This window comes from Phalangium opilio, unplaced genomic scaffold (genome assembly GCF_054372755.1).
Source record: "Phalangium opilio isolate 3A_F unplaced genomic scaffold, DU_Popi_V2 ptg000344l_1, whole genome shotgun sequence".
Taxonomy (NCBI): domain Eukaryota; kingdom Metazoa; phylum Arthropoda; class Arachnida; order Opiliones; family Phalangiidae; genus Phalangium; species Phalangium opilio.
Window position 1 is genome coordinate 2,136,594 of NW_028324227.1, and position 27,165 is coordinate 2,163,758.

The following is a 27,165-nucleotide window of genomic DNA, read 5'->3' on the forward strand; positions in this document are numbered from 1 at the left end:
AAATAGTTTCGAATACAACTATATGCTCATGTTTAGGCGCACATTACGTTTCTAGGCTAATTTTTCTGTTTATCAAGTGCGCTTGAACCCTAATATAATATTTGAGCAGTATAGATTTTTCGAAGGGTAAATGATTGGACTGAAAACGTAAGGTGAAGTCAAACGAAGGTCAAAAATGAATTCAGTAATAATTTCTCAAGCTGAAAAACCCGAATTAATGCACTTTAAAGAAGATAAAAGTACGCAAAGTTTGAGGGAATACGACACATGTCGGCGATCCTACCCTATAGGTGCCGACTGTCCCGTGTCCGCCGGAGGTGACTTGACCCCCACACCCCTTCCGTCACCTCCCAAGTAAACCTCATTTCCTTCCCTGATTATTCACATACTGAAACCTGAATAATCGCATCCTTGCCGAGGACGTAAGAGCCCGATTCGCATTGAAAAAACCTCCAAAAAAAAAAAAAAGTACGCAAAGCCATTGTTTAGAAGGATTTAGGGAATTTTTGATATTTCGGGGCCTGCATACAAGTGACTTTGATGTAGCATAAAATACAGATCATAATTTACATCCCACGCCTCCTTTATGCGCGTGCCTAACTTTAAACAGTGTCGCGATCTCTTGAAAGACCTTGATGTACCAGAATCTTAAACTCTTTGCTCACACCACGGTTTTTTGTATGACTAAATAACCCAATCTTAATAACGGCTATAGACCATTCAATTAATTACTTGCAGAGAAATGAACACACGAGCGGGAGGCCGCCCTCTTATGTTATTTCCCTCGTGCCAAAAGGCTACGTGAGGCGGAGCCAGAGTTCACTCACACGCTGGAGAGGCTAACCAAATCGCACTGCCTCTAGCGGTGCTTCTTGGCAAGAGGGAAATATCCCAAGGTGACCAACCCCGCCCCTGTGGTGTTTGCTTCTCTTCATGAATTATTGGAATGGTCTATAGAGTTTAGAAGATCCATGGTGAAATAATGTTATTGTTTTACGTGCTCTTTACAACTATGTTATAGACTTATAGTAGGCATTATACTTCCATTCTTTCGGGTGTATAATTTCTAAAAATCAACACGCGGCCCTTTGATGTAATTTCTTGAAAGTTTGAGGAAACAAAATCAGATCTGAAACATGTGATTAATTTCGAATTATTCCATCACCAATCTGGGAACAATTTCTCCACTTTTTTCTAATCACAACGAACAATTTCAACTCAAGGGAAAGTTGACCACTCAATTGACAATTTTGTTTTGAAACATTATTGGGAAATGGGGAGGAGTAGATGGCGCAATATTTTGTATTCCTTAGGCTTGTTTTTAGGCCTATTATTTTAGCTCAAATTAAAAAATACACACTCAGTTATAAACAAGCAAGGTTTAGTTTTTATTAATGTCACCATAAATTATATAAGAATTAAACATTACAGCAAAATAATTAAAGTTAACGAGACAAATTTGTAGGTTTGGTAATGTTACTTTGTTCCGTCATTGTAACTGGCTTTTGCGGTTTCCTTAGATGATGATAATTTGGCAATATCTTGGTCAAAAAATCTAGTTGCAAGGTTTGAAGCTGTAATATATAAAAATTTAGTTCTATCAAAGGTTTAAACTCCAAAATTGAACCTATAAAGTTAGTTTTATTTGAAAATGGAAAATACGAGTACTGTGCCGCCTTCTGATGGAGAAATTCTGTAGTTCGTGAATGGAACTTACGCTAAATTGTATATAATTTATTAAAATATTCGTCTTACACTGGGTTTCTCTCCTTGCAATCTTCTTTCGTGTTTTCTACCAAATATAACTGTATTATCTGATAAAGTTTCTTCACTGGTTATATGACACATGGCACCAATGACGCAACCATTACATAAAGCCGTCTTTTTCCCCAGATAAGCTTGACACAAAGTATTAAATTATTTATAAATAATAAAGTCCCAATAATTTTGAGACTGTAACTTCTCACCTTTAGCTTCCAAAACATTATTGTCACCTATCGATAGAGATTCACTGTCTAGTGTCAATTGGTGTTAAGAAAGTTAATTAATATACCCCTTTTTTAATATTTCTAATTAATCATTATAAAAAAGATACAAGCTCCAACTTCAAATACATTGTTCGATCCAATTACCATGGTAAGTGGTTCTTCGCTATTTAAATCTCCCCTAAAATGTTTAATGTTAGCTATTTTGGTCTATATACTTAAATTACACATATTTTTCTGTATGGATAATTACTTGTTACAAATATGAACTTGCTCCTCAATTAAATTTGATTCCCCAATAATTATCGGGCCTTTTTCCGCGTGAATTTTAGCCTTTGGGTGAATTACAGTTTTGGAACCGATGGTTATATCTCCTTTCAAATCGCAGTCCTTGCATACCACTGCCCCTGGGGCAATTTTTACCAAACTGAAGCAAAAGCGAGTGTTATTATGAAGTTTTATATATTTTTTCTAATTGATTAACTTCAGACTAATATTCATATGTAGTTAAAGCCATTTATTTAAGTGTTAAAACTTCTCAAGTTCTCTCCTCAAACCCCTTACTTCCCTTATTTTTCATTTAGGCGACATGCAAAGGCTTATACCCCTAATATATTTAAAGCGTTAGCGTTCATTGTAAAATCGTTGCTAATATTTATGGTCTAGAGTTCTAATGTTTAATTAATAATTAAAATTATTATGGTATTGCTATTTTAAGTTATTTATCACCTCATTTTATGAGAAAGAGAAGGGAATCCAAAAACAGTCAATTTTCTTTGAAGTTGTTGAAACCAGTACCATGGATGAACTTGAAGTACTATGCCAGTATGTTAATTCTGTTTAGTAGCAGACGATTCACGGAATAGAGAGCTTTCAGATGGGATAGTATTACGTCAGACCCTCCCAAGCCTTACCGCTGTGCTGGTAGCCATATTGGGTGGTCTCAGCTTCATTCCTGCTTTAAATCCACCAATATGGCAGCGTAAATTATGTCACGAGACTCGGCTCCTCCTCCAACTGAAAGCTCTATCATAGAGACTATAAACCCCAAGGAGTGGCAGGTCCCCCGCTCTACAAGCGCAAATAATGATGTTGCTCTAAAATTGGTACATGAGAGCTTCCGGCCCGTTTAATTTTGCTTAGCGGAAGTTGCCCTGTACCAGGAAAAAGGGCAACAAGTTGAGGCATTCCTTCCACTCCTCTACTTCCATTCTCTTTGGCTCTATAAAGAGTAATGTCAGTTCTACTATGCAAACGTCATACCATAGAGTAGTGTCGGTAGAGGGGGGGGGAGTAGACTGTGTATCCCTCCCTCTAGGCGCGCTTTTGTAATAGCGAATTCCACTGACTGCTCTCGGAGCGCTCCCATGGAGCAATAAATATAGGAGACCCTGATTTAGCAAAAACAGTCTTTAACGAAGCCGAGAGCTACTTCTCCCATTTATATGGCTCCATGGGAGCGCTCCGCGAGCAGTCAGTGGAAATCGCTATAAGAGGGGATACTGTACGCGCCTGGTAGGGGGGATGACACTTAGCTAAGAGATAGAATGGTATGACGTTTGCATACGTAGAACTAGCTGACATCTAGCTCTAGCTCAGTGTCATCCCCCCTACCAGGCGCGTACAGTAGTATCCCCTCTTACAAAAGCGCGCCTAGAGGGAGGGATAAACAGGTCTACTCCCCTCTCTACCGACACTACTCTCTATATCAAACATCCCTGTTTTAACGTAACGACACGTTTAGTGGTTACACAACACACACGGAGTTTGATCATATAACCCCAAACCCTATTAAACTCTTTGATCGCAACATCGTTACAATGGTACATAAATATGTTAGTGCATTGGCTTACAGTATTTTTGGTGGTGGAGTCGCGACAACTTGCTTGAGTTTAATGTATGAAAGAAAAAAGGCAAAAACAAGTACCGAAGTGATTGAAAACAACACGCCGTCCGCTTGGGATAGTAACTGGGATAAGTAATAAAAAATAATTACTTTTCTGGCTTAATTATTACGGTTTAACGAGTACAATTATCGAATAAGGCGACACGCTCTCTACGCTGAGAAACCGAGAAAACCTCGTTCTGCCGAAGAGGAGAATAAATATAATGAACAAATTGACGGAGTAAAACCTACAGCTAACAGAAACATTATTCTCATCAGGCATGGCCAATACAACTTAAAAGGCGATGGGGATCGTGAAAAATACCTGACTGAGCTTGGTAAGCAAAGGGATCGCACTTTGCTAATCCCTTTAATCCGACCAACCCCCAAAAACTGCGTATTATTTGACACTGACAGGTAGAAAACAAGCCGATCTTACTGGACTAAGACTAAAACATTTGGACTTTCCTTTCACAAAAATCATTCATTCTACAATGACAAGAGCTATTGAAACTGCCACTTTAATACACAAACATTTGCCCGATCTTCCAATAGAGTCAACAGATTTGCTACGAGAGGGTGCTCCTATTCAGCCAGAACCACCTTTAAGGCACTGGACACCGAAAGAAGAAGTAATTTGATTAATTTTGTATTATTGTGAAAAATCCTTCCCTTTAAAGTCTAAAAATAACAAAAGCCCTTTGTTTTACCATAGCCCACTTGATCACGCTGGCTGCACGCGATCAATCGACCCTAAAATGAGAATAATATAGGTTCGGTCTAAAATTCAAACCCGTCTGGTTTTAACATGGGCCTCTATGGGAGGGGACTAGTTTTTTCAACGTTTTTGACAATATTAGTGCATCTACTGGTTCAAATCTCTTGAATTTTTAATGGGACGTGTATTGAAAGGTTTGATATTATCCTGTAAAATTTCAAGTCTTCAGCTATAATAGTTTTTTTTATAAAAAATAAAAACCATCACATAGTAGAGAATTTTGCCCCTTCAATTTCTCTACTATGTGATGATTTTTATTTTTTAGAAAAAAACTAAAATAGCTGAAGACTTTAAATTTTACAGGATAATATCAAACCTTTCAATACACGTCTCATTAAAAATTCAAGAGATTTGGACCAGTAGATGCACTAATATTGTCAAAAACGTTGAAAAAACTGGTCCCCTCCCATAGAGGCCCATGTTAAAACCAGACGGGTTTGAAAGTTTAGACCGAACCTATGTGACGCGCCGTATTCGCGAGTTAACATGTAATAAAAATCGTTTGGACGGGCTTCTAGAGCGCGTGCAGCCAGCGTGCGTGATCAAGTGGGCTATGGTTTTACTGAAACTTTATAATGCACCTTTGACCCAGGTTTGTCAGATTAGAGTAATGGCATCTCCCTGCCTTTGAGTATATACTGTTCTATGGGAAGTTAACATTGAGTGCCACTACTCTATGCAATAATGCACTGTGAAAGATAGGGATCATCTATAAATAATTAAAAATATTTTTCATACATTTCTAGCATTACTTTGTAGATGGCGCTAGAATAGAGGCAGCCTTTCGAAAATATTTTCACAGAGCTGATCCTAGTCAAAAGGAACACTCCTTTGACATAATTGTCTGTCACGCTAATGTTATACGATATTTTGTATGCCGGTATGCTGCGTTATTGTTATAATTATTATATAACAATAAGTATGTAATTAAGTATTTATTTTTACACGATTTAAGTGCCATGCAATTTTCACCCGAAGCTTGGGCACGTTTTTCATTACATCACTGTAGTATAACGTGGATAGTCATAGCTCCCAGTGGAAGAGTAGTGACCTACGTTGTTGGTGACAGCGGACATTTACCTATTTCAATGATGTCAACCTCGTGAGTAAAAAACAAAAGAGATTAACTGAGATAAAAAAATATGGAATTATCATTAAAAAAAATTAATTAAAATGGTGGAAAAAAAAGATAAAAAAAATTAAAATAAATAAATTTTACAGTTATAGCCCCGGTTTTAGTTTCATCTCAGAGTAGTCAGTCGCAATTCGCAAAATGATTTTAGTTTGCCCCATTTGCATGCCTTCCAATGTTTATCCAACACAGGGTATATAAAAGAATTGCTAAAAGAAAAAATCCTAAATGACGGAAGAAAAATTGAAAACATCCCAACATTTTCGCTATCAATTTTGAAAATTTCAAATATTAAAATTATTACCTAGTCTTCCAACTATTTATAAATCAAACTAGGTATTTTAAAATTTGTTAAAAAAATGATGATTAGTAAAAACCTTTAGACTAGATCTTTTGTACTGTACGTTGATTGCCTATTAATAAAACATTTTGAACTAATTAGTGCTTTAATCGTTCAATATATTCACATTATTTACAATTGTTTCATTTCTTTTTTTCTTTTCTTTTAAATTTACATACAAGTATACAAAAAGATTATTTAGCCACTGCTTTCATTTCATTATTTTTGAATCCAGCGAAAGTTCCTAGGCCTACTAATTTTTTTTTTTTTTTTCAACTATTGTTTTCATGGAAATTATACTTAGATATAAATTATTTAATTGAAATTTTTGGAAGTTCAACTACGCATTGTCGAGTGTATTAAAAAAAAAAAAACTTCTTGAATTTGTGTGAAAATAAAAGGACTGGCAAAGGGTAATAAGTAATTATGTATCTCCGAAGTGTGACGCAAAAAGGAAAATTTCCGCTAACATTATATATACTTTAAAAGAACTGCTTTTTTCTGAATATAAAAGTAAAATTATTAATAATTAATAAATGATCTCTTTTTACAAAATAATTAGAATTTAATTAGTCTTAAAAATAATCCAGGACTACCGCGCCATCCGCCCTTGGTTTAGTGGCGTCTGCTAAATCGAACAACATATCACAACGGGATTGGTTGAATTTAAACAGGCTGAGAGTGAGAGGTAAAGGGTAAGGTAAGGTAAGGAACCGCCGCCACTAAACCAATGGCGGATGGCGCGGTAGTCCTGGTTTATTTTTAATTAAAGACTAATTAAATGCACTAATTATTTATTAATAAAAGATCATCTATTTTTTTGTTTAACACAAATGCTTTTATATTTAAAAATAGCCCTTTTTTAAAGGTATAATCGTATAATGTTATTTTCCTTTAATTGATTCCCCTTGCCAGTTCCCTCGGAAATAAATTAACGGCTAAGCAAAATTAAAATAAAAGTAGGTCGATTTGAATTCATTTAGATTTTCAATTTCCCCATTTTGTGACCGCTATATTTTTCTAAGTAGTGTTGATTTATATATATATATATATATAATATATATGTTGTTTTATACTGTACAAATTTTAAATATAAGTGTTTTTGGGTCGAGCACAAAATTTGCCCAAAACATCGCTCCACAACTTTTGACAGTTAATTTGCTACCACAATTTCAACTAAGCGGTTTTTTTTTTTTTGTTAATTAATGGATCTTTTTTATCTCTACACGCATTTTGCGTTTGCTCCTAAATGATTTAGGAACTTCTTAGAATGTTTAATATTTCATGGTTTTTTTAAAAAAAAAAAAAGCCCCAAATAGAAATAAAAAAAGATATCCCCGAAGATCCCCCCGTTTCGTTTTAAGCACCTTTAAACAAAAATCCGTAATGTAACAAACAAACAAACCTCAAAATCTTGTAAAGGGCTATTGTCAGCCAACTTAAACAGAAATTGAGCAAAATTTTGTGTATTTTCACCAAACACGTATCGTAATTGCCATCCTTTAAGCTATAGGTGGTCCATGCCATACATTTTAAAACGGTAAACGATATATCTCTAATGAAGATTAAGTTTCGCGAAGTTTTCTGAAAGCATTATTGTTGATACCCTCTTCAAATGTGACATAATCAGATGATTTAATTGATTGGGTTAAATGTAGACTTAATTAATATTAAATTACGCTTTGAATTGGTTTTAAAATGTCTCGACCTAAGAGGGTATAATGCAGAGGGAAGATAAAAGGCGTAATCGCACTTTTCTTACTCCACCGTTGCTACGAATACGTTAAAGGGACTGTCCGGACCGTGGAACAAACGACGATCTTGGGTGGGGGGGGGGATAAGGAGAGGGGTCAGACAGCGCCTTTAAGGTAACGGGGAAAACAATACACATTGTGTTACGGAGACTTGAAATTCTAAGGCAAGCTTGACTATTGGCCAATTACTTATTGATAAAACAATGATTTGTCAATTAGGAGTATAATTTTGTAAAGGGGTAGGCCAAATGTTTCTTTAAATAAAAAGTAAACTTATTAAATTTTAAAGATAAGCACCAGTAACTCATAAAAAAAAAAATTAATTAATCAAGCGGCAGAAATTCTAAAATTTCTACAACAATTAATTATCTCGGGAGTCGGTTAATTTTCAGCACCCCAAAAGTACCACCGCCAAATATCTATAATAATTGTATCTTTTTGTTTTTTTTTTACACGATCAACAGTTCTCAAAGACAATTTAAAAGCAATTTTTTTTATATACCTTTAAACCCCCTAAAAAGCAAAATATCTTTGGATAATGGCCCCGGGGGAGGGGGGGGGAATAGTAGTTGTTAGAATATTGACTATAAGCAGAGCTACTTTTCAACTGTAAATTTTGGTTCCCCGACTATATAAGGTGGTTAATTACGACCATTTGTGTTTTTTTTTCTTCTAAGAATGTTTTATACAAGTCATAAAGAAGGCATCACATGAATTTTATATATATAGCACCTCAGTGGTGCTATTTTTAATCATTGGTTGAATTTTTTTTTTTAATTTACGTTTTCCCGCTTTTAAAGAATAAAATGATAATATAGTTCTTTCTTAAAAGTTACGATTGACGATTGACGTACCCCAAGTATAGAGTTCTTTGGGAAAAATTAATTAGCCTTATTCCTGATCAGCGCCACCTACCCATAGCGGCGACTTTGAGAACTACTGTAAGCGGCAAGCCAATCAGATGTCGCTAAAATCTGGTGACGTCACTGACTGGCACTCTCGGGTCTTACCAAAAATGACGTCACCAGATTTTAGCGACATCTGATTGGCTTGCCGCTTACAGTAGTTCTCAAAGTCGCCGCTATGGGTAGGTGGCGCTGATCAGGAATAAGGCTAATTGGCGATTCCATTTCATTAATTAATTATTTATTTTTAATTATCATTCCTATCACCTTAAACGCCGAATTAACCTAAAACTTGTAGCGTTTTGTGTTGTAAAAATTTAAAAGTTATAAAAAAATTGGCAGTTTTTTTTTTTAAAGAACGAAGGTTTAAAAAGTTAGAAACTATTAAAGATCAGCTGAGTAAAATGTATTGTATATTATTTAGTCGAAATACAATTATACTAAATAGAACCAACCAGTAGACTTGAAAAGGAATTAATTAATTAAAATCTAATCAAATTAATTCCCATTGAGAGCTGGTCCAATCTTGATGAACAGTCTTCCGTTTACAAGGAGGTACTTTAAGAAGAGTTTTTAAGGCTCTTACTAGAGAGCGTTGAGAAGGATTTTGTGACCAACATTTGACAAGAACATCCTAAAATTTCGCGCGTAAGTACAATGGGGTAAAAGAAATCATTTTATCGTATAGTACGAGATTAAAATCCCAATGGCCAGTTTAAAATAAAACAAAATACGGAAAAAAATAATCAAAGCAAAAAGATCCAAATATAACGCAACGGGTAACTGTTTTTTTTTTTTTTTTTTTTTTTTTGACAAAGATTCAACACTCAGCTGATCCGAAATTGTATAACTCCATGTTTTTTTTGGTTTTAAATTTTAAAATTTAGCTTAATTTAAGCAGCTAGCTTTGGGCGGTAAAAGCGCACCAGGAAATAAATAAAAAAGCAGTGGCAAAATTAAAAAAATTCACTATTAATTTAAAATATCGTCTGAAGGCAGGCGAAAAAAATTTATACATAAGGTCTTGGTTATTAAATATTAAGGAGAGATGGTTCAGCAGCAGCGTCACTTCACACTCGCTTCAATGCTTTTATTTATTCTTTCTTTCTTTCTTTTTATTTATATTTATATATTTTTTTTTCGATTATTGAGCGTTAAGCGGATTCGAGTTTCGCTATTTAAATTTTTCGATAAATTAAAGCCGCGAGATAGAGGGGGGGGATATAGTATAGTATGACAGACCCACCACTGTTTAAGTGTTGTTTTTTCCTTTTAAACAAACTCGCAAAATATATTAAATCAACGTAAGATTCTTTGGCAGGCTCCGTATTACGTTCTTTTTCACTCAAATTCTTTTAATTTAACGTTTTTTTTTTCAAAATTTAATTATTTATATCGTTATCTCTCTTTCTATAATATATATGTATATCTTTTCTATACCGGTATATCACAAAAAGAAAGCTGACGCGAGACGCGCGTCTTTTAAAAAATCAAAAGACTGATTCGGCGGAACGAGATAAATGAACCGGATGAGACGGGCTACGAGCCAAACGTCTCTTAGGTAGCAACGGTAACCGCGATAGCACGGTTAACATCTTTCCAAAATCGGGGCGGTCTGACGCCTTATAAGACCAACACATCATGATCATGTCCTTAAAAATTTGAACGAGGGGGGAAAAAATGGGAGCAGCGGAAAAAACGGCAAAAAAGGCAGAAGTATAATACATTAGACATTAGAAGCCTTTTACTCTGCCTAATAACTAAAGCCTAAAATTTCTTTTCATCGTGTTTAACCTAATCTTAAAGGAAATATGAGGCCCGAGGCTTAATTGCTTTCGGAGTACCGAAATAATTAGTGATAAAAAAGGCTTTCTTTAGGGATAGGCCCAACATGGATTAACTAACGCTAGGGATTGTTCACTAACTGGGTTTCCCATGTAATTCTATCGCCAACTACATGTTCCGAATTATTCCTTGATTCCCCTCTTCGTTCCCCCAATTTATTGGACCAAAACGGATGTAGATACAGCGCCATCTCTCGGCAAAATAAATCATTTTTGCCCACTTTAGGCAGAATTTCAATTTCGACGTCATAGACCACGTGATATTTGGTCCAATTTTCTTATAACTTCCTGTTAGGGATAGTAGCTGCTGCTAGGGGGCGTTTGGAACATGCATGCGTTATCTTTTTGGGGGAACGAACTATCCCTAGCGTTAGTTAATCCATGGGCCCAACCACTAATTACTTAATTAGCCCAAAAATACGCAAAGCTGAAGGATACGCGAAATTTTTCATCCTTCAGGTGGCGTACAGAAACGGGGCTTAATATTCCCTTTAAGTGGAAAATAAAATGTCACAACCCCAAAAAAACAATTCCATACAATTTTCATTTTTCCTTTTAGTAATAAAGAACAATGATCCAGATATTTCACGGACGATCAACTAGCTTCATATACGCTAAAGCTCTAAGGTATTCTATAGAAACACTTCTACGAAGGACATTGCAAGCGACGCCTTCTTTAAAGCTACCTTTCACTTAGTTAAGCTTATTTAGCATGAATCAATAAATACAGAAACAGTTTGTGAAGTAAATACAAATTGAGCCTGTGCGGGTAGTGATTTTTGAGTCGGGTACAGGTACTTTAAAAATTTCCAATGTGGTCGGTCGGGTAGCCAGAGTTTTGACGGGTACTAGAATAATTAGGCCTAGCAAAACTACCATAGTGGGTGCTTTTCGTAGCAAAAATCCATGGAACTTGGAAGGGGAACGGAAGCTGCGCGCCCTACAACCCTCACTGGTGACTCAGAGGCCAGTTGTCAATGCGCTCTGTAATTTTAGGGACCTTTCCCCCGCCCCAAACCAATACCGATTGTCCTAAGACTTGGGACACGGGTAATGAGCGGGAAATTTAAATATTCGAATGATGCTTTCGGGTATTAAGAAATTAATTTTCCCGGTTGGGTACCCGACCGGGTAATTACCAGGTAGCAGCGAATACTCGCACAGGCCTAGTACAACTGTCTTCACAAGGCTCTAAGCTTTAGCACGTTTTTACCTTAGTCATCTAGTACAGAGAATGAAAGCTTACCCACCCACTAAGATTAATTGTTCCTAATTAACCCACCCAAAGATAAAATAATAATAATAATAATAATAATAATAAGCAACATGGCAACTACCAATATTACTTAAAACTATAACACGTGTCATATGTGTACTATTTAATACAATAGTCAACGTAACAATGCTAGTAATAATGATAAAAAATCTTACCTTAACTTCTTTCGATGACTGGATATTTGCCAAAGACTGTCTGATTCCTTTGCCAACTTGCCATATGACCGCTTCAGGAGGTAAATTTTGGAAAGGCCATTCCCCGCATAAAAGCTCGTACCAAACCGTACTGAAATATAAATAGCCACTGGTCAGATAACTCTTATGAGAACTCTATAAGAAGCGGAAACTTACCCAAAAGCGTAAACATCGGAATTCTTGGTGAACGGAATAACTTCTTCCTTTTGACTATCAGCTCTTAAGCTTCTAATAACTTCGGGGGCTAAGTAACAGAGCCAACCTTTAGGTATAGCTAACCATTCCCCTCTTCGACTCTTTTGACATAATTTTGTTAAGGAAAATAGACCAAAGTCGGTAATGACAACTTTGCCATTCTCGTAGAAAATATTTTTCGTTTTTAAGTCCTTGTGAACAATTCCCCTCGCATGGAGATAACCCATGCCCTAAGGACGAAAGAAAAAAGTTCAATTTACGTTACAAGGTCCTGGTTTTCGAGTAAGATGCCCATCACGTACCTGAGATATTTGTTTCGCGATAGAAATAGTTCGGCTTAGAATAAATTTATCCTTTCTTATATGGATATGTGTGTAAAGGGTTAAACCTTTGCATAAACTGTAATAAAGAACTCTTAAAATTAATCACTAATCATAGTTTAAAATTAATAAAACAAAACACTTTAATTAATTACCTAGTAACAATCGCGAGATGAGGTGGTTTCATACAAGCTCCCATGAATAAAATTAAATTGTCGTGCCTCGTATTTCTAAAGGTTGTAACCTCTTGCTTGAAAGTTTCTAGAGTTCGCCTATCATCTAACGGATCCATACTTAACATTTTAATAGCCACACTTCCGTACCATTTACCACTGTTTGAAAAAAAAAAAAAAATTTAAACAAGAAAAAAGTTTTTTGAAGATCCTATAAGATTTATAGATAAAATTTACCGGTAGACAGTTCCAAATCTACCAGGACCAATTTTATCTTCAATTAATAATTCGTCGTAAGGAATATCCCATTCTTTCAAAGAGAGCTGAAATAAAAGATAATTGTACAGATTCGCGTCATCATTTTAGGCGTCGTCAACTTACACTATTTTGACGCGGCCATCCCTTTTCAGTTGGATCAACATCCGAAACTTGACTATCTTGGGAATCCACTCTACCAGCTAATGTCTTTTCAGAATCAGTCTATAAAATATTGCGGGCAATGAGACACAATCCTCTCCATTGAAATTATTCCCTGAAAGAAACGCGAGACTCACGCTTATACTACCAGAACCGGAAGTACCAGAAGCCGTTTTGTCACTATCATTTGATTTTTGGGTATCGACTAGTTCAGGGTTGACACCCGGTTTGATATCATCCCTTAAGCAGTCTTGCACTTCTGGTTTTTACCGAGAAAGCGGGTTTTAAAATTAAAAGGTTTTTGTCTTTGATTGATAAGGTTTATCCCCCGAACCATACCTGGAAACTTAAAATGTTGTTGAACGAGCGTAGATGGAGGCGTTTGATGATGAGCGATGAGGTTATTGTTGACGAAAGCGGGGGAGGAAGGAGAAGAAGAATTGCACGAAGACGTATTCGAAGAAGAATCTGGACATTGAAAGGCGGGAATGTTAATTCCAGGATGCTGCGTTAAAAGTTGCTTTCGAAAATCTCGCTCTTTCCATCCCCCTTCTTCTTCTTCTTCTCGAAAACTTCGAACAAAAACGTTGACGAGAGCTTGAGGTAAACCGCAGGAAGGAGGCACTTTCTCGGCGCAATCTCGATGGCACATAAATCTTATCAATAATAAAAATTCGCCAAATTATACTTTGATAGTTTATGTCAACAAACGCGAAGAAAACAAGTCACGGAAATACATTTTCCACATTAGCTACGTGTGGTTGGGGGTGGGGTGGACGTGTTAGATTTGTACGCGCTAATATAGTATAGTACTCGTGTTTTCTAACTCTCTAAAGTAATATTTGAGATGGCCCAACAGTTGGAGTACATTAAGTTCTTACCACACCTAGTTAAAAAAGTCTTTTCGTCTATCCAACCTCCACACACAAACCACAAACATAAAAACCTATTACAACAATATATATATATATATATTGAAGGGTCAGGAAACGTTTAACGACAACTATAATAAAAAATAGCCACCCAGCGTTTATAAATAGTGACCTTTCCGCCTGAAAATGAAACTCTCATTCTAGCTACTGTGACCGTATCCCCCCCCGGCGCGCGCGCTAACCCCAAAAACTGGAGTTTAGAGACAATATTTTAATTATAAACGGTTTCAACAAAAACCTTCTTAATGATTGTTTCCAATAAAACAAAGTCTTTATTATTATTATCATCATTATATAGCTGTCCATCAAAATCAACCAAAATTTGAGGGTTTCCTCAATAAAACCGAATTAATTCTTTGAACACGCCAATGTTGTTTATTTTCCAATACTTCCAATAGCCGGAAGCGAATCTTAAATTATTTTACCGCCATCCAAAGTCGGGAAAACTGCTGTTAAACTTACAGCATAGTGCTAATGTACCTTTATTACACAATTTCTTTCACATTACAGATGTTGCCTTAATCGGTTTCTATCCACGCTTGTTTTTCGCGTGACCGGGTCCACAAACACACACAAACAAACAAACACACACACGGAACACCATCACATAAGCTAGGTCTGGTTACCATAACCACACGCAGCAAAAACTTACTTGCAGTCTTTACACTTGAAACCGATTATCATTTGTTTTTGGCATAAATGACAAGTGGTGACTTTGACGGTAGAGGCAAATCTGTGGCTAATGCTATGCGCCATCCCTCTAGAGCGAGGGGATCTGGGAGCTGTAAGTTGAGCTGCTAAAGTAAACAAACACTCATTTTATACCATTTAGGAGCGCGTTTCCCTTCAAGAAGTCCTAGGGGGGAGGGATGGGGGGAATCTTACGTATAGGAGGTGTCTCATCTTCAAAGCAATAATCCGTTTGTTGCTCTGGACTAATGAAAGGTGGCGACCGACTAGGAGATGCCGCTTGAGAAATGGATCCATAACCAGTCTCTAAACCTGGTTCCGTGGCTAATCTTCTTCTTGGAAAATTTTCGCAACTAATACTATGCCCAAAAACCAAATTAACAAAGCGATTTAAAAAAAATATCAATTTCCTTTGTAATAATTACTTTATCAAAGATGGATCGACAGGCTCAATTTTATTTGCCAAGTGTTCATCGTGAGATTTACTTTTTGTTAATGGAAAAGCTTCGGGAAGTAACATTGTTTGATGTTTTTTACTGGGAGGAGGAGTAGTTGGAAATTTCCTGTCTCCCTTTTTTCCCGTCACTGATGGAGTCGGAGGTGGTGTATATCGTTTTTCATTCGCGTAAGGGTGTGTGGGAGAATTTCCCATAATGTTCGGATAACTGCTTCCCAAACCGGTACCGTGATAATTATGGTAATAATTTGGAGGAGCTGGGTAACTCGATTCTGACTGATTACTAATATCCGCGATAGAACTGTCACTTCTCGGGTAACCTTCATCCGACTGAGGGGTTGACCTTTGATCATTCCTACTGGCAGACTCTTTGGTAATGGAGGAGGAAGTGTTGCTAGTCAATGTAGAAGAATTTCCTATTTGATTCCACGATTCCCAATGCAAATCCATCTCTAAATTGCTCTTTTTGTCGCCCGAACCAAAGAGGTATTCTAATTTGACAAAAATCACCGCGTAATTAGTGAGTGACATCAGTCAGAAGGGGATAATAGAAGAAGGGTGACACTCTGTATCCTCTTAATAATACTTAAGTTATGTAACATTATTCTACCCAGGTGAGGGAGCCCTTTTAGCAAATAGTTAAGAGCTAATAGAGTAATGCTAATGTAATTCGGTTTAGTAACCTTGTTCCAAATATAAAATGATGTCAGGAAGAATTATGTTAAAATTACCCATCTTTATGGAACACTTCTCTCAAAGAGAAGTATTATATACTTCTGGTGACATATAGATTTTCTAATAACTATTTGAGTCTCAAATTTTATGGAATTATTTAGACCATTTCTTACAGTCTAATTTCCAACTGCATTGCCTATTTTTTTCTCAGTTTATGAACCTTACGAATAAAAAGTTAAAAACTCAAACTTACCAACGTATATCCTAAAATTTTTCTGAGCTCTAAGCATTCTTTTAACTTCTTCCTCATTAACATTCATAGCTTGAAGCAACTTCTCCAGGTCTGGTTCAGAGTACTGCAAGATGCCTTCCATCGTTTTAACTTCTTGGGAAAGTTTCTGATTAACTCCGGGAGTAAGCCCAACTACATGAAGCCACTGCTTCAACCGAGGATATTCTGACAAGTCTTTGATCGCGCCACATTTAGATTTCAAATATAACTGATGGCTAAATAACCTTAACAATTTGTTCTAAACATACAAAAAAGACATAAGAGTAGGTTCTTTAACCAGAGGTAATGGTTTAATCGAGTTATACTTCTAGGATTCGTATTTCTTGTTGCGTTAAGGTGGCTGATGTAGTGCATTCTGTTCTCAACCCCTCCAAATGGTCCGTGTTGATGTCAATCATCGTTTGCGCTGTCATACAAGATTCGATAGCCTTCTTGATTTCCAACTCCTCCTTTGATTCATCTTGGGCCATTTTATCACACTTTGATAGTTTCCCGCGCATAAGAAAACAGCATTATGCGGAACTGCAAATATTTGCGAGCAATACGCCTTAATTAGCCTTATAATTATTGTATTACGGGATGAAGAGTTTCGTATTACGCGAGAATAAGACGCAAACTCGGTATTTAAGTAATTAGGATTAGAAATAGATCACGGGTTTCATTATAGAGGATAAGGATAAGGGTAAACAGAGTGGGGGCCAAGGCTTAACGGGACATTTCGATCACTAAAGTCACTTAATTACTATTGCCTAACGAAAAACAGTAAATGCATTACCTTTGGCGGAAATAAAAGAGATGTAAACGCAGTTAAATAACCAAAACAGCAAAGATTTTAAGTCTTTCTCTGCCATTCTTTCATTATGTATCGAACTGTCTTTTAAACGTCTAATGAATTAATACCCCCTTCTTTTTGACACTGAGGTCAGCATTAAGCGCCATCTATGAATTCTATCAAATCGGTGGTGATTAACAGATTGGCGCGATTTTCAAAGTTACGGAATGGAGGAACGTGCTGATGTTTTGTATTTTCATGAAATACTAACCGGAAGTTAGGCTTAGCTCGGGATTCATGGGGGTGAGTAACGGGAAGAAATTCGTCTGTCGTCCGCTACAGTACATATTTTTGGCTTTTGTAGCAGACGACAGACGAATTTCTTCCCGTTACTCACCCCCCATGAATCCCGAGCTAAGCCTAACTTCCGGCGAAAGGGAATCATAGATAATAGATAGATGAGGGAATAAGGTGGATTACAATAGCCCTAACTTATTTGGAAACTCAAATAATGCGAAGGCGAATTCAATAATTAGGAATAGAAATTGAAACTTTAATTTAGTTGAAATTGAAATATGATTACAAAAATTTTTCAAAAGACCCTTGACAAAAAATTATTTGTGAATGGCGTGAAAAACAAAGGAACCACTTCTGACATCTCTCATTCTACCACAATGTCGCATAATCATTAAGCAATTTTTGGCAGAACGGTCAATTTTTACGTTTGAAAATTCCTTCAAGTCATCGTCAGTACAAAAATTATGCCCTATTATGAAAAAGCTGTTATGGTAAAATAATTCAATAATTAAATGAAGAGCCTTGTTTTAAATTTTTTACCATAAACTTCGTCACACATTTGGGACTTAAAAAGGTGAACCTTAATCATTGAGGCAGCACTGAGTTGACTTCTTGGTGTTTTCAATAACTTGTATTTTGTAGCGATGGTTTTATTGAATTCATTTATAAAGTGGTTGACCTTTCCAAGGGTTAAACGACCTTTCATATAGCTATGAAGAATAAAATAAAATCGGTTACAGCGTCTTTTAGTCATACAATTAAAAATTGCGAAATAAATTACCTTGGAACTGTCACAAACTCTTCCATTGTCAAATGTGGTACTAGGGCTGGAACTTCGTTGCCTTTTTGGGGAATGCTCGCGGAAGCTTCAGCGGGAGTTTCCTCGGTTTTAATATCATCTGGAGAAGTAATGACTACCTGAGGAATTGGTTGAGGCAACGGAGATTTTTTCAGGATCTCTTTAAGTCTTATATTTGACTCGACAATGACTTCTCTGGAACGCTAATGTAATAATAATATAGGCCATACCAGGAACAAATGAAACTTTAACAAGAAAAAGAAACTTTCATACCTGGATGCTAGTTAGCGCCTCTCTGTCGCTGTTATGGGCCATTTTGCATCTCTCAAGCCAAAATTCTAGTTCCGAGAAGTTGGAATTCATCTCATCAATGTCTGATTTTGGAATCTCATTATCTTTGATCGATTTTCGAACTTTCTCATAGGCTCTGCTCAGCACTCCAAATTTTTCATTTAGTATCTCCATTTGATCTTTCTCCATAATTACGACAATTAGTTTAATAAATTTCTTATTTAACAAAACCTAACCGTACTGGTGGTGCAAAACAACAACAATAAAACCCTTTATTAATACGCCGCCTATATATAGGGATTATGGTTGGCGCCAAAAATTTAAAATGCTGTCAGCTTATATTTTTTAAATGACGTTTGAACCAGGCTAGGAAATAAGACAGGTTTACAGGTCAAAAACCAGTTTATTAATAGCTTGGACCACTTTCTTAATTCAAAACGTGACGGTCACTGGTCCCAATGACTAGGTTATTAATTGCAAATCTATAGGAGAACAAGGGTGGGGACCAGTCTGGAGACCAGTTTATTATTTCGGAAACTAGGGGGTCACTGGTCCCAAGGACTAGTTTAAAAATTATGCTTATTTCCCAGCCTGGTTTGAACGGACCGTTCCCAATTTTGGTTCACCATGGAGTAATATTTTAGGAGGACGATCGTGAACGTTAACACACAAAATGTAACATAAATTGTTATTATTTTTGAAGTAAAATAAGAGATTTGTCCTTCACAAGAAAAATTATCACTACTCGTTAAAAAACATCAAAGTTACGGAAGAAAACAAGGAAATTCATACGAAATAAATTATTGTAGATATGATAATACCAGAAGAATTTTCTTCTGATAATACCTATAATGTTGAAATAAAAAAAAAAAAGCTTCAGCAAAATTAAGGGAAGAAAACGAGCAAATTCATATCAAACAAAATAAAATCCATTATATTTTTGTTGACAAATGTTTATTTCTCATCTCACTATATACAATAACATAACGACGCGCTCTACAGATAACGAATATACAATTATTAGGAACGAAAATTTGGAAGGGAAAATTTGGCAGTTCATGGAGGTCAATAGTCCTTCCATCTTGCAGACCCAGAGGGTACAAGCTTTCGGGTACATTCCACGGCCGCGTCAAAACCCCTTTTAGAGGGTTTCACAAATATTTTAGAAATCACAAGGTCCTTATTTTAAGCGTTCTGCCTAATCCAGTTTGAGAAATAAGAGATTCGACTGAAGACATCCGGGAAACCTGGTTTGGCGCAACCCGATCCAAAGGAAGTCACTCCGACCACGTACCATTGGGTCTTATACAAACATTGAAGAGGACCACCGGAATCCCCCTGAAAATAACTCCAAAATTACCCGAGGAACTGAATTTTGTAAAAGGAATAAAGTCTATCTCATTTACTTGACAAGTTCCTTTCCTTCCGTTATTCGTACCGGCGCATAAGTGCCACTCTCTGATTGGTATTTGATGACGCGGCCTGTATGCGTTATCACAAACCGAATTGTCAAAGATCTGAAGTTCAACTTCGTGGAGAACGTTCGATGTTGTGGAATAACCTAAATTTGAATATTGTTATTATTATAGCGTGTTCAGAGCACGTCACGTCAAGGTTTTCTAAACATTGGCCCATAACACGGGCGAGGACTAACACCGCTTAGGAACTCATGGATCGGAAGAAAGATATCTTGCGAATCGAAATTGAGATTGTATTTTTAACATACCGGATCCATCAAGTTTGCCCCATCCAGTAGCCACACACTTGGCGTTGGTAAAGTCCATGCCTGGTTTCGGAAGGCATATCGGTTGGATGGCATCATTGAGTACTACGGGTTGCTTGAGTTTTAGAACGGCAACATCGTTGTCAAACTTGTTATAGGAGGGATAGGGCGTGATTCTCTTAATTGCCATTGATAGTTCTTTGGCGTCGATACTTTGCATATAATGTTCTCCCAGTTTAACTATCCAACTCGATGGATTAGGAGCGGCGGATAATGAACTGTCAGAATAGAAGTAATTATTAAACAATCTTCCACAACCAGAGTTATCAGACTTACTTCTTTACGCAATGAGCCGCCGTCAGTACCAGTTGCTTTCCAATCAATGCTAGATGTAAGGAAATAAAATTAAAAAGTTGATCAGGAAAATATTTAAGAAATAAAACCGCGGAGCAAAAACGCGTTCAGATATGTGCCACTTCTACTGACCCTAGTACTCCTAAAGGAGGCCCATTTTTTCACTATTAGAAGTAAAAGTCCATTGTTACGCGTGTAATTTAAAAGATCAATAAAATAATGGACGTCGTACACCGAAGTCGCGCATGTAGAAACATTTACAAAATGTGGCATCCTTAGTTTTGTCATTGACAACTTGACAAGCCTTATTCTATGAATGAACTACGTCACTTTTGACGTTTTCTATTGGTTGTAACGTTAGTACGCGAAAACAAACTATTTCGGCTAGTCGAGCTTTAAATGCGTCAAATGTCTTACTTGCCTTTCTTCGCGGACGAAAGCGAAACATTTACAAAGCCGGGTAATCAAAACAAGTTAAATTGTCGAGGTAAAAATATCATACTAGGCAGCCGGGTAATTAAGCGGAATACAATGAAAACATTCAGAACTACTCTTTATATAACTTCGATTTTGAACAAGCTTGAAAGATTTGTTTATGATATTGACTCTTTCCAAAACAGTTGAAAGTAGATATTAAGTATTTGACTAACCTCCTCCGCACCAATGTTGCATCCCTCCTCCATTGTTGGTCAACAAAGAAACTTGCCATGGCCATTCGTTCGGTTGAGCGACAACGCCACCGACAATTCTTCCTTCCAAAAGTCCTCCTAGACCCCAGCTTCGAAAATGCACGTCGGAATGTTTACTTCCCCGACCGCATACTACGTGCAAATAAAAATGTCTTTAATATTTCAACTACTTAGATTCTCCCGTCTAGATAAAACTAAACTGGCTTGTCCTCAACTCTACTCCCGTCCAGGGAGATTAATTGATGTAAATAATAAAGTTTTAACATCTTTTTGAAAAACTTTCCCTCAAGAAAGGGGAGGTTGCTAGACTACGAAATACGTGACCTTTCAACCTCCTTGTTGGTGAACTAATCCTTTACCTTGACCATTAACGAGAGCGGCAAACTGAATTAGAAACGCCACGAAGAGCGGAATCGCTAAAGAGCCCATCTTCTGGAATGATTCTGGAGGAAATCTCGGGCGTCGATCGGCGTTTGACCACTTATTTATTACGATTTTTTCTTACCCCTTTCGGAACTCCTCCCAAAACCCTTTTTCATTCGTTTTGAAAAACCGGATTGCGTCCACCATCATGAAATTATTCTTCCCCTTGAGTTCTGAAAGGTTTAAAAAACCTGGCGAAGAGATAGAAGTTGACAATTTCTCCAAGAAAAAAAAGAATGATCAACCTAACAGAAAATGTTATATCAACCCATCAGATGGTTTTTATTCTTGCTATCTTAAATTTCTTCGAAGAATAATTTCGAGAACGTGGGGGGAGAGAGAGCCACGTGATATTTAAGAACCAATAGCTAATTGGCGTCTTCTCGCTTTTGATCTTCGTGGTTGTAACGACCGTATCGAAACGAAGGCAGAAAAAGGGTTAATACGCTCTTTCAAGTTCAATTCCAAGGGAAGGAACGTCGAAGGACGGGTTCATCAGAAATCTCTTAAAATGCATTGGAAGAATTGGGTGGGGCATCTTTATGACAGATTATGAAAAAAATAAAAAAATTAATTGCTACCGTGTGGTGAAAGACGCCAATCTGGCTATGGAATCTTAAAAATTTAATAATATGTTGACGCGAAATTATTTTTAGAAAAAAATAAAAAGGGTTGCTTGTTTCAAACAGATCAATTATATACACTCTACAACAATACATCTTAGTTTTACTAAAAAAGGAAATGAATGATTTGAACTAGGCTTCAAGATCAGTGACCTTTGCTATGCAAGAGGTAGAACATAGTACTGGGTAATTCATTATTGCCTTTGGTTCAAAATGGCAAAGACAACCCCAAATGAAATGGCGAAATTCGTATCCTCGGAATAAAAACCCATTGAATACCCAAGTTAAACATTACTAAATACTGTACATCTTCTTCTAAACTAGTTGCTATTCTGGTTCTGTACATCCCCCAGAACTCCTCCTCCCTAAAAGAGCAAAAACGGAAGAGAAAAAGAGTGTTTAGCTGACATTTCAAGTTTTTACATTAGTACGTTTAGGGTTGTCCTATCCTCAAACATCTAAGATGATTCCATGGATAATATTTTCAGTTTTTCACATTACCACCGCGTTGCCCGTCGCTTTGGACGAGTCAGGTTACTGCCTTTAATAATCTGCTCTAAATATTTAACTGTCTTATATTCAGCGACCGCCTTGTTTTCTAAGTTTGTGGACAGAGTTTGCACGATGATGACCATTGGGACACCTTACAAGGAAGAATTGTTGGGGGACAGGAAACCTTGCCCAACGAGTGGCCATGGCAGGTATTCGTATTGCGCATTTGCTTTCACTAAAGGCTTTCTTTTAATTAATGGTATACTCTCAAAGATTTCTTTAAAAATGACTCAGGGACTTTTTACAGTCCCGCACTATTGCGGAGGTAAGTAAAACGTTTGCCATTTTCTCTACTTGCTCTTACTTCACAAACCCGGTTTCTTTTGTTGTCTGTCGCAAAATTTGGATGGAGTATAATTATCTAATTTTTTAAAGGAGTTTTGATCCATCCTTCATTTTTCTTGACTGCCGCTCACTGCATTAAAAAGTAAGGTTCGATCTTTTGTAGACCTGTTCGGTCTGCCGTGTAACCATGTCAGACCTTGCTTTAAGAAGACTACGATCTTACACGGGAATCTATGTTATATTTAATGAACAAATTATTTATTTTCAAACTTTTGTCTCAGTAATCGGTTTAAGGAACCCGATGTCAGTGTCTGGACAGTTCGTTTGGGTAAACACAACATTTCTAGCTGGGAAGAATCTGAGGTTAACAATACGGTTAGCGCAATTTCCTACTATCACTTATACACCCACGAGAAGTACGACTACGATATTGCCTTGGTTAAAATGACCGAGCCAATCGAGTTTTCTGACAAGGTCAAACCGGCTTGTTTGCCAACACCGGTCATGACCTTTAAAGACGCCGATTGCGTATCCACTGGTTGGGGAAGGATGGAATACGGTAATATAATATTAAGTTTTCAACATTTCCAATATATATATATATATATATATATATTGGAAATGTTGAAAACTTAATATTATATATATATATATATATATATATATATATATATATATTGAAACGTTAAACTGTATAGAAAATTACACAATTCCCGAAACTCTTCGAGAAGTGGATTTATCAGTTACTACCAGAGACCGATGCAATAAACACTACAGGGAACATAATATTACAATTCAACCATGGCACTTTTGCGTCGGTGTTTCGGTTGGCGGAAAAGGATCTTGTATTGTATGTGAATTGATGAAGTTGAAATAGGTACATAATGGAGGGTTTAATTATTATTTTTTATTTCATTATTTAGGGCGATTCTGGAGGTCCAGTTAACTGTCTTCATGATGGCAAATGGTATGTGGCTGGTCTAACCTCGTTTGGAGAACGATGTGCTGCTCCAGATTATCCAGACGTATCTGCCAGGTAAATTCATCCATCCCAAGGACAAAACAGATGGAAAATCAGCGTGTATTACAAGACGAAATTTTTAAACCACTTGGCCTTGCCATTCGCAGTCCGTCCACTATTTTATAAAATGAAAGCCAGGAAGAAATATATGCTTAAAAATTTCGTCACTTCCACAGTATTTCCAAGTAACCCTTGGACAAGCATAGGAAACGGTCAACCCATATAATGGATTAATGGAATATTTTTTTTCATCCACAGGGTTTCATACTTTTACAACTGGATTTTGACACAAATGGATATTCTTTCCCAATAAATTTGTTTTCCAAACGAAAAAGAGTTACTTTATTTTTATACATACATGCAATCCCGTCAACCAGGTTTAAAACTCTAAACGTCCTTGCAAAACTTTCATTAACATCTCCACCCTTTTTTATACAGCAGCGAGTTCAAGGATCCTTACAATGTCTTATATAAATTAATAGACCTTGAACCTCTCTAGCTTTTCCCAAAAGTTAATAGAAAAAAATTGAATGTCGCAAATGCGTTGGATATAAATTACAAAAAGGAAGAAAAATGGGAGGGATATATCTTCGCGTGGATACGTCTGTCACAAAAATAAACGCGTTAGTCATTGCGTAACCACGTAGATTCTTATTAATTAAATCTTTGTAATGGGTTATGGGTAGTCAGTCTCCTGAGATATTCCTACAAGTACCTACCATCAGGTCAATAACGCCTAGTTACCCTCGAGCCTTCTTGGTACCTCTATATCTCTTCTAATCCCTTCTTCAACCCACCCGGAACGTGGATCTCATCCATAATACATGACATTGTACGGGAAGAGGGTATCATCGACTGTAAATTACTATTTGCATCAACACTCGATCAGCTACCTTAAGAAAAAAGGAGAAAGTGAAATATTTTTGCGTTGATATTAGGGAAAACAGGTTCTCCGAAAACTTTGTTTCTTTTTTTTTTTCTTTTCACAAGATCCGTGGAATTACTTTATGTCCAATAAGCAGATGCTACCATTTTTATTAACCTTTTTTCTAATTTGTTGAGAGAATGGAGCCGGTTTGACGGAGTTAGTAATATAAGACGTTAGTTCAGGATGGTCCAAGTTAGTTGGTTAGTACTTAGTGAAGGGGTTTGCCCCTTGCCTCCTGTTACTATCAGTTACCATCTAAGTGGGAGTCTAAAGGGCGGGACAGAGTCGCGCGAGCGTCGTTGAACTTCATTCTCAATTCATAAAAGTAGACGTACCATCAGATGATTTTTTGTTAAGTTCTGATCTTCTTGTTAGTGACTTCGGCACCGCGAAGTTGAGATGTGTACGACTGTGACAGTAGTGTACTTGTTAAGTTTCTGCGCGCTTTTTATTTCCGTTAATGGATACGTAGAAGAGGAAGGTTAGTTTACGAATCCTCCAAGATTGTCTTAATTAAACTTAGAATATTTTTCTTTGTGAAAAGAATGTGGCGAAAGTAAACATGACGACGATCATTTTGATTCCTTGGCTGGTAGAATCGTTGGAGGAGTGGATGCTATTCCCAACGAATGGCCATGGCAGGTAATAATTACTCATCGATTATATTAAGTTTTACGCTGTCACTTACAAAAAACGTAAATTGATTGAACTATTAAGTTTCAAGTATAATAAGTTCAAGAAAGCATTGAAAATTTCACGAGAGGTATTGAGAGTTATGTACGTTAACCTCTTTGCTACTTTGATTTTTTATAGATATCTATGAGGATGGTGCATCCTAAAGTTACCATCAATCATTTTTGCGGAGGTAAGACCAGTTTTTATATACTTAAAACAAACACGCTTACTTACATAAATGCCTTCTCCTTCTAGGCGTTTTAATTGCTCGCCAATTTGTCCTAACCGCTGCTCATTGCGTCCAAAAGTAAGTAAAAACATTCAAGGATTGATTCAGGCTAGCTAAGTACTTATTATTATTATTTCAAATCAGCGCTCTGTTTGAGACACCCGAAACAACTCTATGGCGTATAAGGCTGGGGAAACACAACATTCTAAAATTTGAGAAGGAAAGCAAGAATGTTTCAGTCAGTCGAATTAGCGTCTATCATCTTTACGAGGTCGGAAAATACGATTACGATATAGCCGTTATTAAACTAAAGAAGAAACTTAGATACAATGACGTAATGCAACCCGCTTGCCTACCTACGCCGGAAATGACGTTTAAGGACGCCACTTGTATAGCTAGTGGATGGGGAAAGCTTGACTTTGGTATGTGATGACGTAAAGTTTATTGAATGAAAAACCTTTGATAATACCCTAACATAAGCTTATAATCTTTGTTCGAATTATCATCGAACGAGAACGTTCGATGATAATTCGAACAAAGTCTTTTATGGATTCTTGCAGGAAAAAATAAATGTGACACAGCGTATCTTAACGGTTCTTGTATTGACGTCACCATGGTCGAAGCTATCCATGGTTCAATCTCTACCCTGTGCATGGAGACAGGGAGAGAACGATTCCCTGTGTCGCATTTATTTTTTCCTGGTTCTTCCTGAAACATAATTCTTTAATTCTCCTTGCATTACAATCGCTCATGAATTAATTTTGCAAGAAATTTATATCTATAACCGTTATTGCATAACTAGATATTCCGACTGCGGCTGAAACACTACAAGAAGTCGAGTTGCAAGTCTACGATAATCAAAAATGTGGGAAACCTTACAAGGAGAACTTCAAAATTGATATACAACCTTGGCATTTATGCGCTGGAACTCTCGTGGGTGGAAAGGGTACTTGTCAGGTAATTTAACGTAATTCATCATAATAATGGAACCATGATGAGACACTTATAACTTTTTTAATAATGACACTAACCTTCTCAACAGGGTGATTCCGGTGGTCCATTGAGTTGCTTACATAAAGGCAAATGGTACGTCGCTGGATTAACTTCATTTGGTCCAGGTTGCGCTCGCCCAGGATTCGCCGACGTTTATACGAGAGTTTCATACTTTCACGGATGGATTCAGACGGTCATGGCCACAAAATAACATTCATTCCTCGCTTTCTCGTTACTGCTTGGGTGGCCGCGATAAAAGTTGTTAAC

General features: G+C 36.8%; 6 protein-coding genes across 10 annotated transcripts; 2 read left to right on the top strand and 4 right to left on the bottom strand.

Moving 5' to 3' along the window:
- Nucleotides 1–1,364: 1,364 nt before the first annotated feature.
- On the bottom strand, nucleotides 1,365–2,831 carry DCTN6-p27 (dynactin subunit 6). The gene is made up of 6 exons (XM_089859944.1): nucleotides 2,715–2,831; nucleotides 2,239–2,412; nucleotides 2,096–2,166; nucleotides 1,968–2,015; nucleotides 1,756–1,898; nucleotides 1,365–1,574 (listed from the first exon to the last, which is right to left on the bottom strand). Exons 1-6 carry the CDS (start codon nucleotides 2,717–2,719, stop codon nucleotides 1,446–1,448), a joined length of 570 nt encoding a protein of 189 aa, XP_089716070.1. The 5' UTR covers nucleotides 2,720–2,831; the 3' UTR covers nucleotides 1,365–1,445.
- A 696-nt stretch (nucleotides 2,832–3,527) lies between these two features.
- Nucleotides 3,528–6,218, top strand: LOC149610041 (serine/threonine-protein phosphatase PGAM5, mitochondrial-like). 3 transcript variants are annotated; one of them, XM_089859933.1, is made up of 7 exons: nucleotides 3,528–3,820; nucleotides 3,899–3,963; nucleotides 4,030–4,208; nucleotides 4,288–4,502; nucleotides 5,395–5,528; nucleotides 5,604–5,750; nucleotides 5,973–6,218. In XM_089859933.1, exons 1-7 carry the CDS (start codon nucleotides 3,806–3,808, stop codon nucleotides 6,010–6,012), a joined length of 795 nt encoding a protein of 264 aa, XP_089716059.1. In that variant the 5' UTR covers nucleotides 3,528–3,805; the 3' UTR covers nucleotides 6,013–6,218. The 3 variants fall into 3 exon arrangements, with proteins under 3 accessions (XP_089716059.1, XP_089716057.1, XP_089716058.1); XM_089859931.1 differs by having other exon boundaries at nucleotides 3,529–3,963; XM_089859932.1 differs by having other exon boundaries at nucleotides 3,530–3,963; nucleotides 5,604–6,218.
- Nucleotides 6,208–17,172, bottom strand: LOC149610042 (kinase suppressor of Ras 1-like). Of its 3 annotated transcripts, none has more exons than XM_089859867.1 (15): nucleotides 17,020–17,172; nucleotides 16,550–16,766; nucleotides 16,206–16,482; nucleotides 15,246–15,768; nucleotides 15,016–15,179; nucleotides 14,783–14,927; nucleotides 13,538–13,854; nucleotides 13,336–13,457; nucleotides 13,163–13,261; nucleotides 13,019–13,104; nucleotides 12,764–12,940; nucleotides 12,591–12,687; nucleotides 12,250–12,518; nucleotides 12,055–12,184; nucleotides 6,208–9,413 (listed from the first exon to the last, which is right to left on the bottom strand). In XM_089859867.1, the coding sequence occupies exons 2-15, from the start codon at nucleotides 16,742–16,744 to the stop codon at nucleotides 9,273–9,275; spliced, it is 2,742 nt and encodes a 913-aa protein (XP_089715993.1). In that variant the 5' UTR covers nucleotides 16,745–16,766; nucleotides 17,020–17,172; the 3' UTR covers nucleotides 6,208–9,272. The 3 variants fall into 3 exon arrangements, with proteins under 3 accessions (XP_089715993.1, XP_089715992.1, XP_089715991.1); XM_089859866.1 differs by lacking the exon at nucleotides 6,208–9,413 and adding an exon at nucleotides 9,743–10,431 and having other exon boundaries at nucleotides 14,783–14,924; XM_089859865.1 differs by lacking the exon at nucleotides 6,208–9,413 and adding an exon at nucleotides 9,743–10,431.
- Nucleotides 17,173–17,554: 382 nt separating this feature from the next.
- On the bottom strand, nucleotides 17,555–18,640 carry LOC149610043 (SKA complex subunit 1-like). Its single transcript, XM_089859936.1, has 4 exons — nucleotides 18,386–18,640; nucleotides 18,095–18,315; nucleotides 17,854–18,023; nucleotides 17,555–17,782 (listed from the first exon to the last, which is right to left on the bottom strand). Exons 1-4 carry the CDS (start codon nucleotides 18,590–18,592, stop codon nucleotides 17,631–17,633), a joined length of 750 nt encoding a protein of 249 aa, XP_089716062.1. The 5' UTR covers nucleotides 18,593–18,640; the 3' UTR covers nucleotides 17,555–17,630.
- Nucleotides 18,641–19,335: 695 nt separating this feature from the next.
- LOC149610044 (chymotrypsin-like elastase family member 2A) lies at nucleotides 19,336–21,892 on the bottom strand. Its single transcript, XM_089859927.1, has 7 exons — nucleotides 21,675–21,892; nucleotides 21,529–21,612; nucleotides 21,131–21,301; nucleotides 20,463–20,511; nucleotides 20,130–20,404; nucleotides 19,810–19,964; nucleotides 19,336–19,741 (listed from the first exon to the last, which is right to left on the bottom strand). The coding sequence occupies exons 1-7, from the start codon at nucleotides 21,706–21,708 to the stop codon at nucleotides 19,589–19,591; spliced, it is 921 nt and encodes a 306-aa protein (XP_089716053.1). The 5' UTR covers nucleotides 21,709–21,892; the 3' UTR covers nucleotides 19,336–19,588.
- Nucleotides 21,893–22,992: 1,100 nt separating this feature from the next.
- Nucleotides 22,993–27,112, top strand: LOC149610045 (transmembrane protease serine 9-like). Its single transcript, XM_089859748.1, has 13 exons — nucleotides 22,993–23,032; nucleotides 23,143–23,194; nucleotides 23,334–23,611; nucleotides 23,751–23,902; nucleotides 23,976–24,088; nucleotides 24,332–24,384; nucleotides 25,396–25,482; nucleotides 25,546–25,643; nucleotides 25,815–25,866; nucleotides 25,932–25,983; nucleotides 26,050–26,327; nucleotides 26,708–26,862; nucleotides 26,948–27,112. The coding sequence occupies exons 1-13, from the start codon at nucleotides 22,993–22,995 to the stop codon at nucleotides 27,107–27,109; spliced, it is 1,572 nt and encodes a 523-aa protein (XP_089715874.1). The 3' UTR covers nucleotides 27,110–27,112.
- The last annotated feature ends 53 nt before the right edge of the window (nucleotides 27,113–27,165 follow it).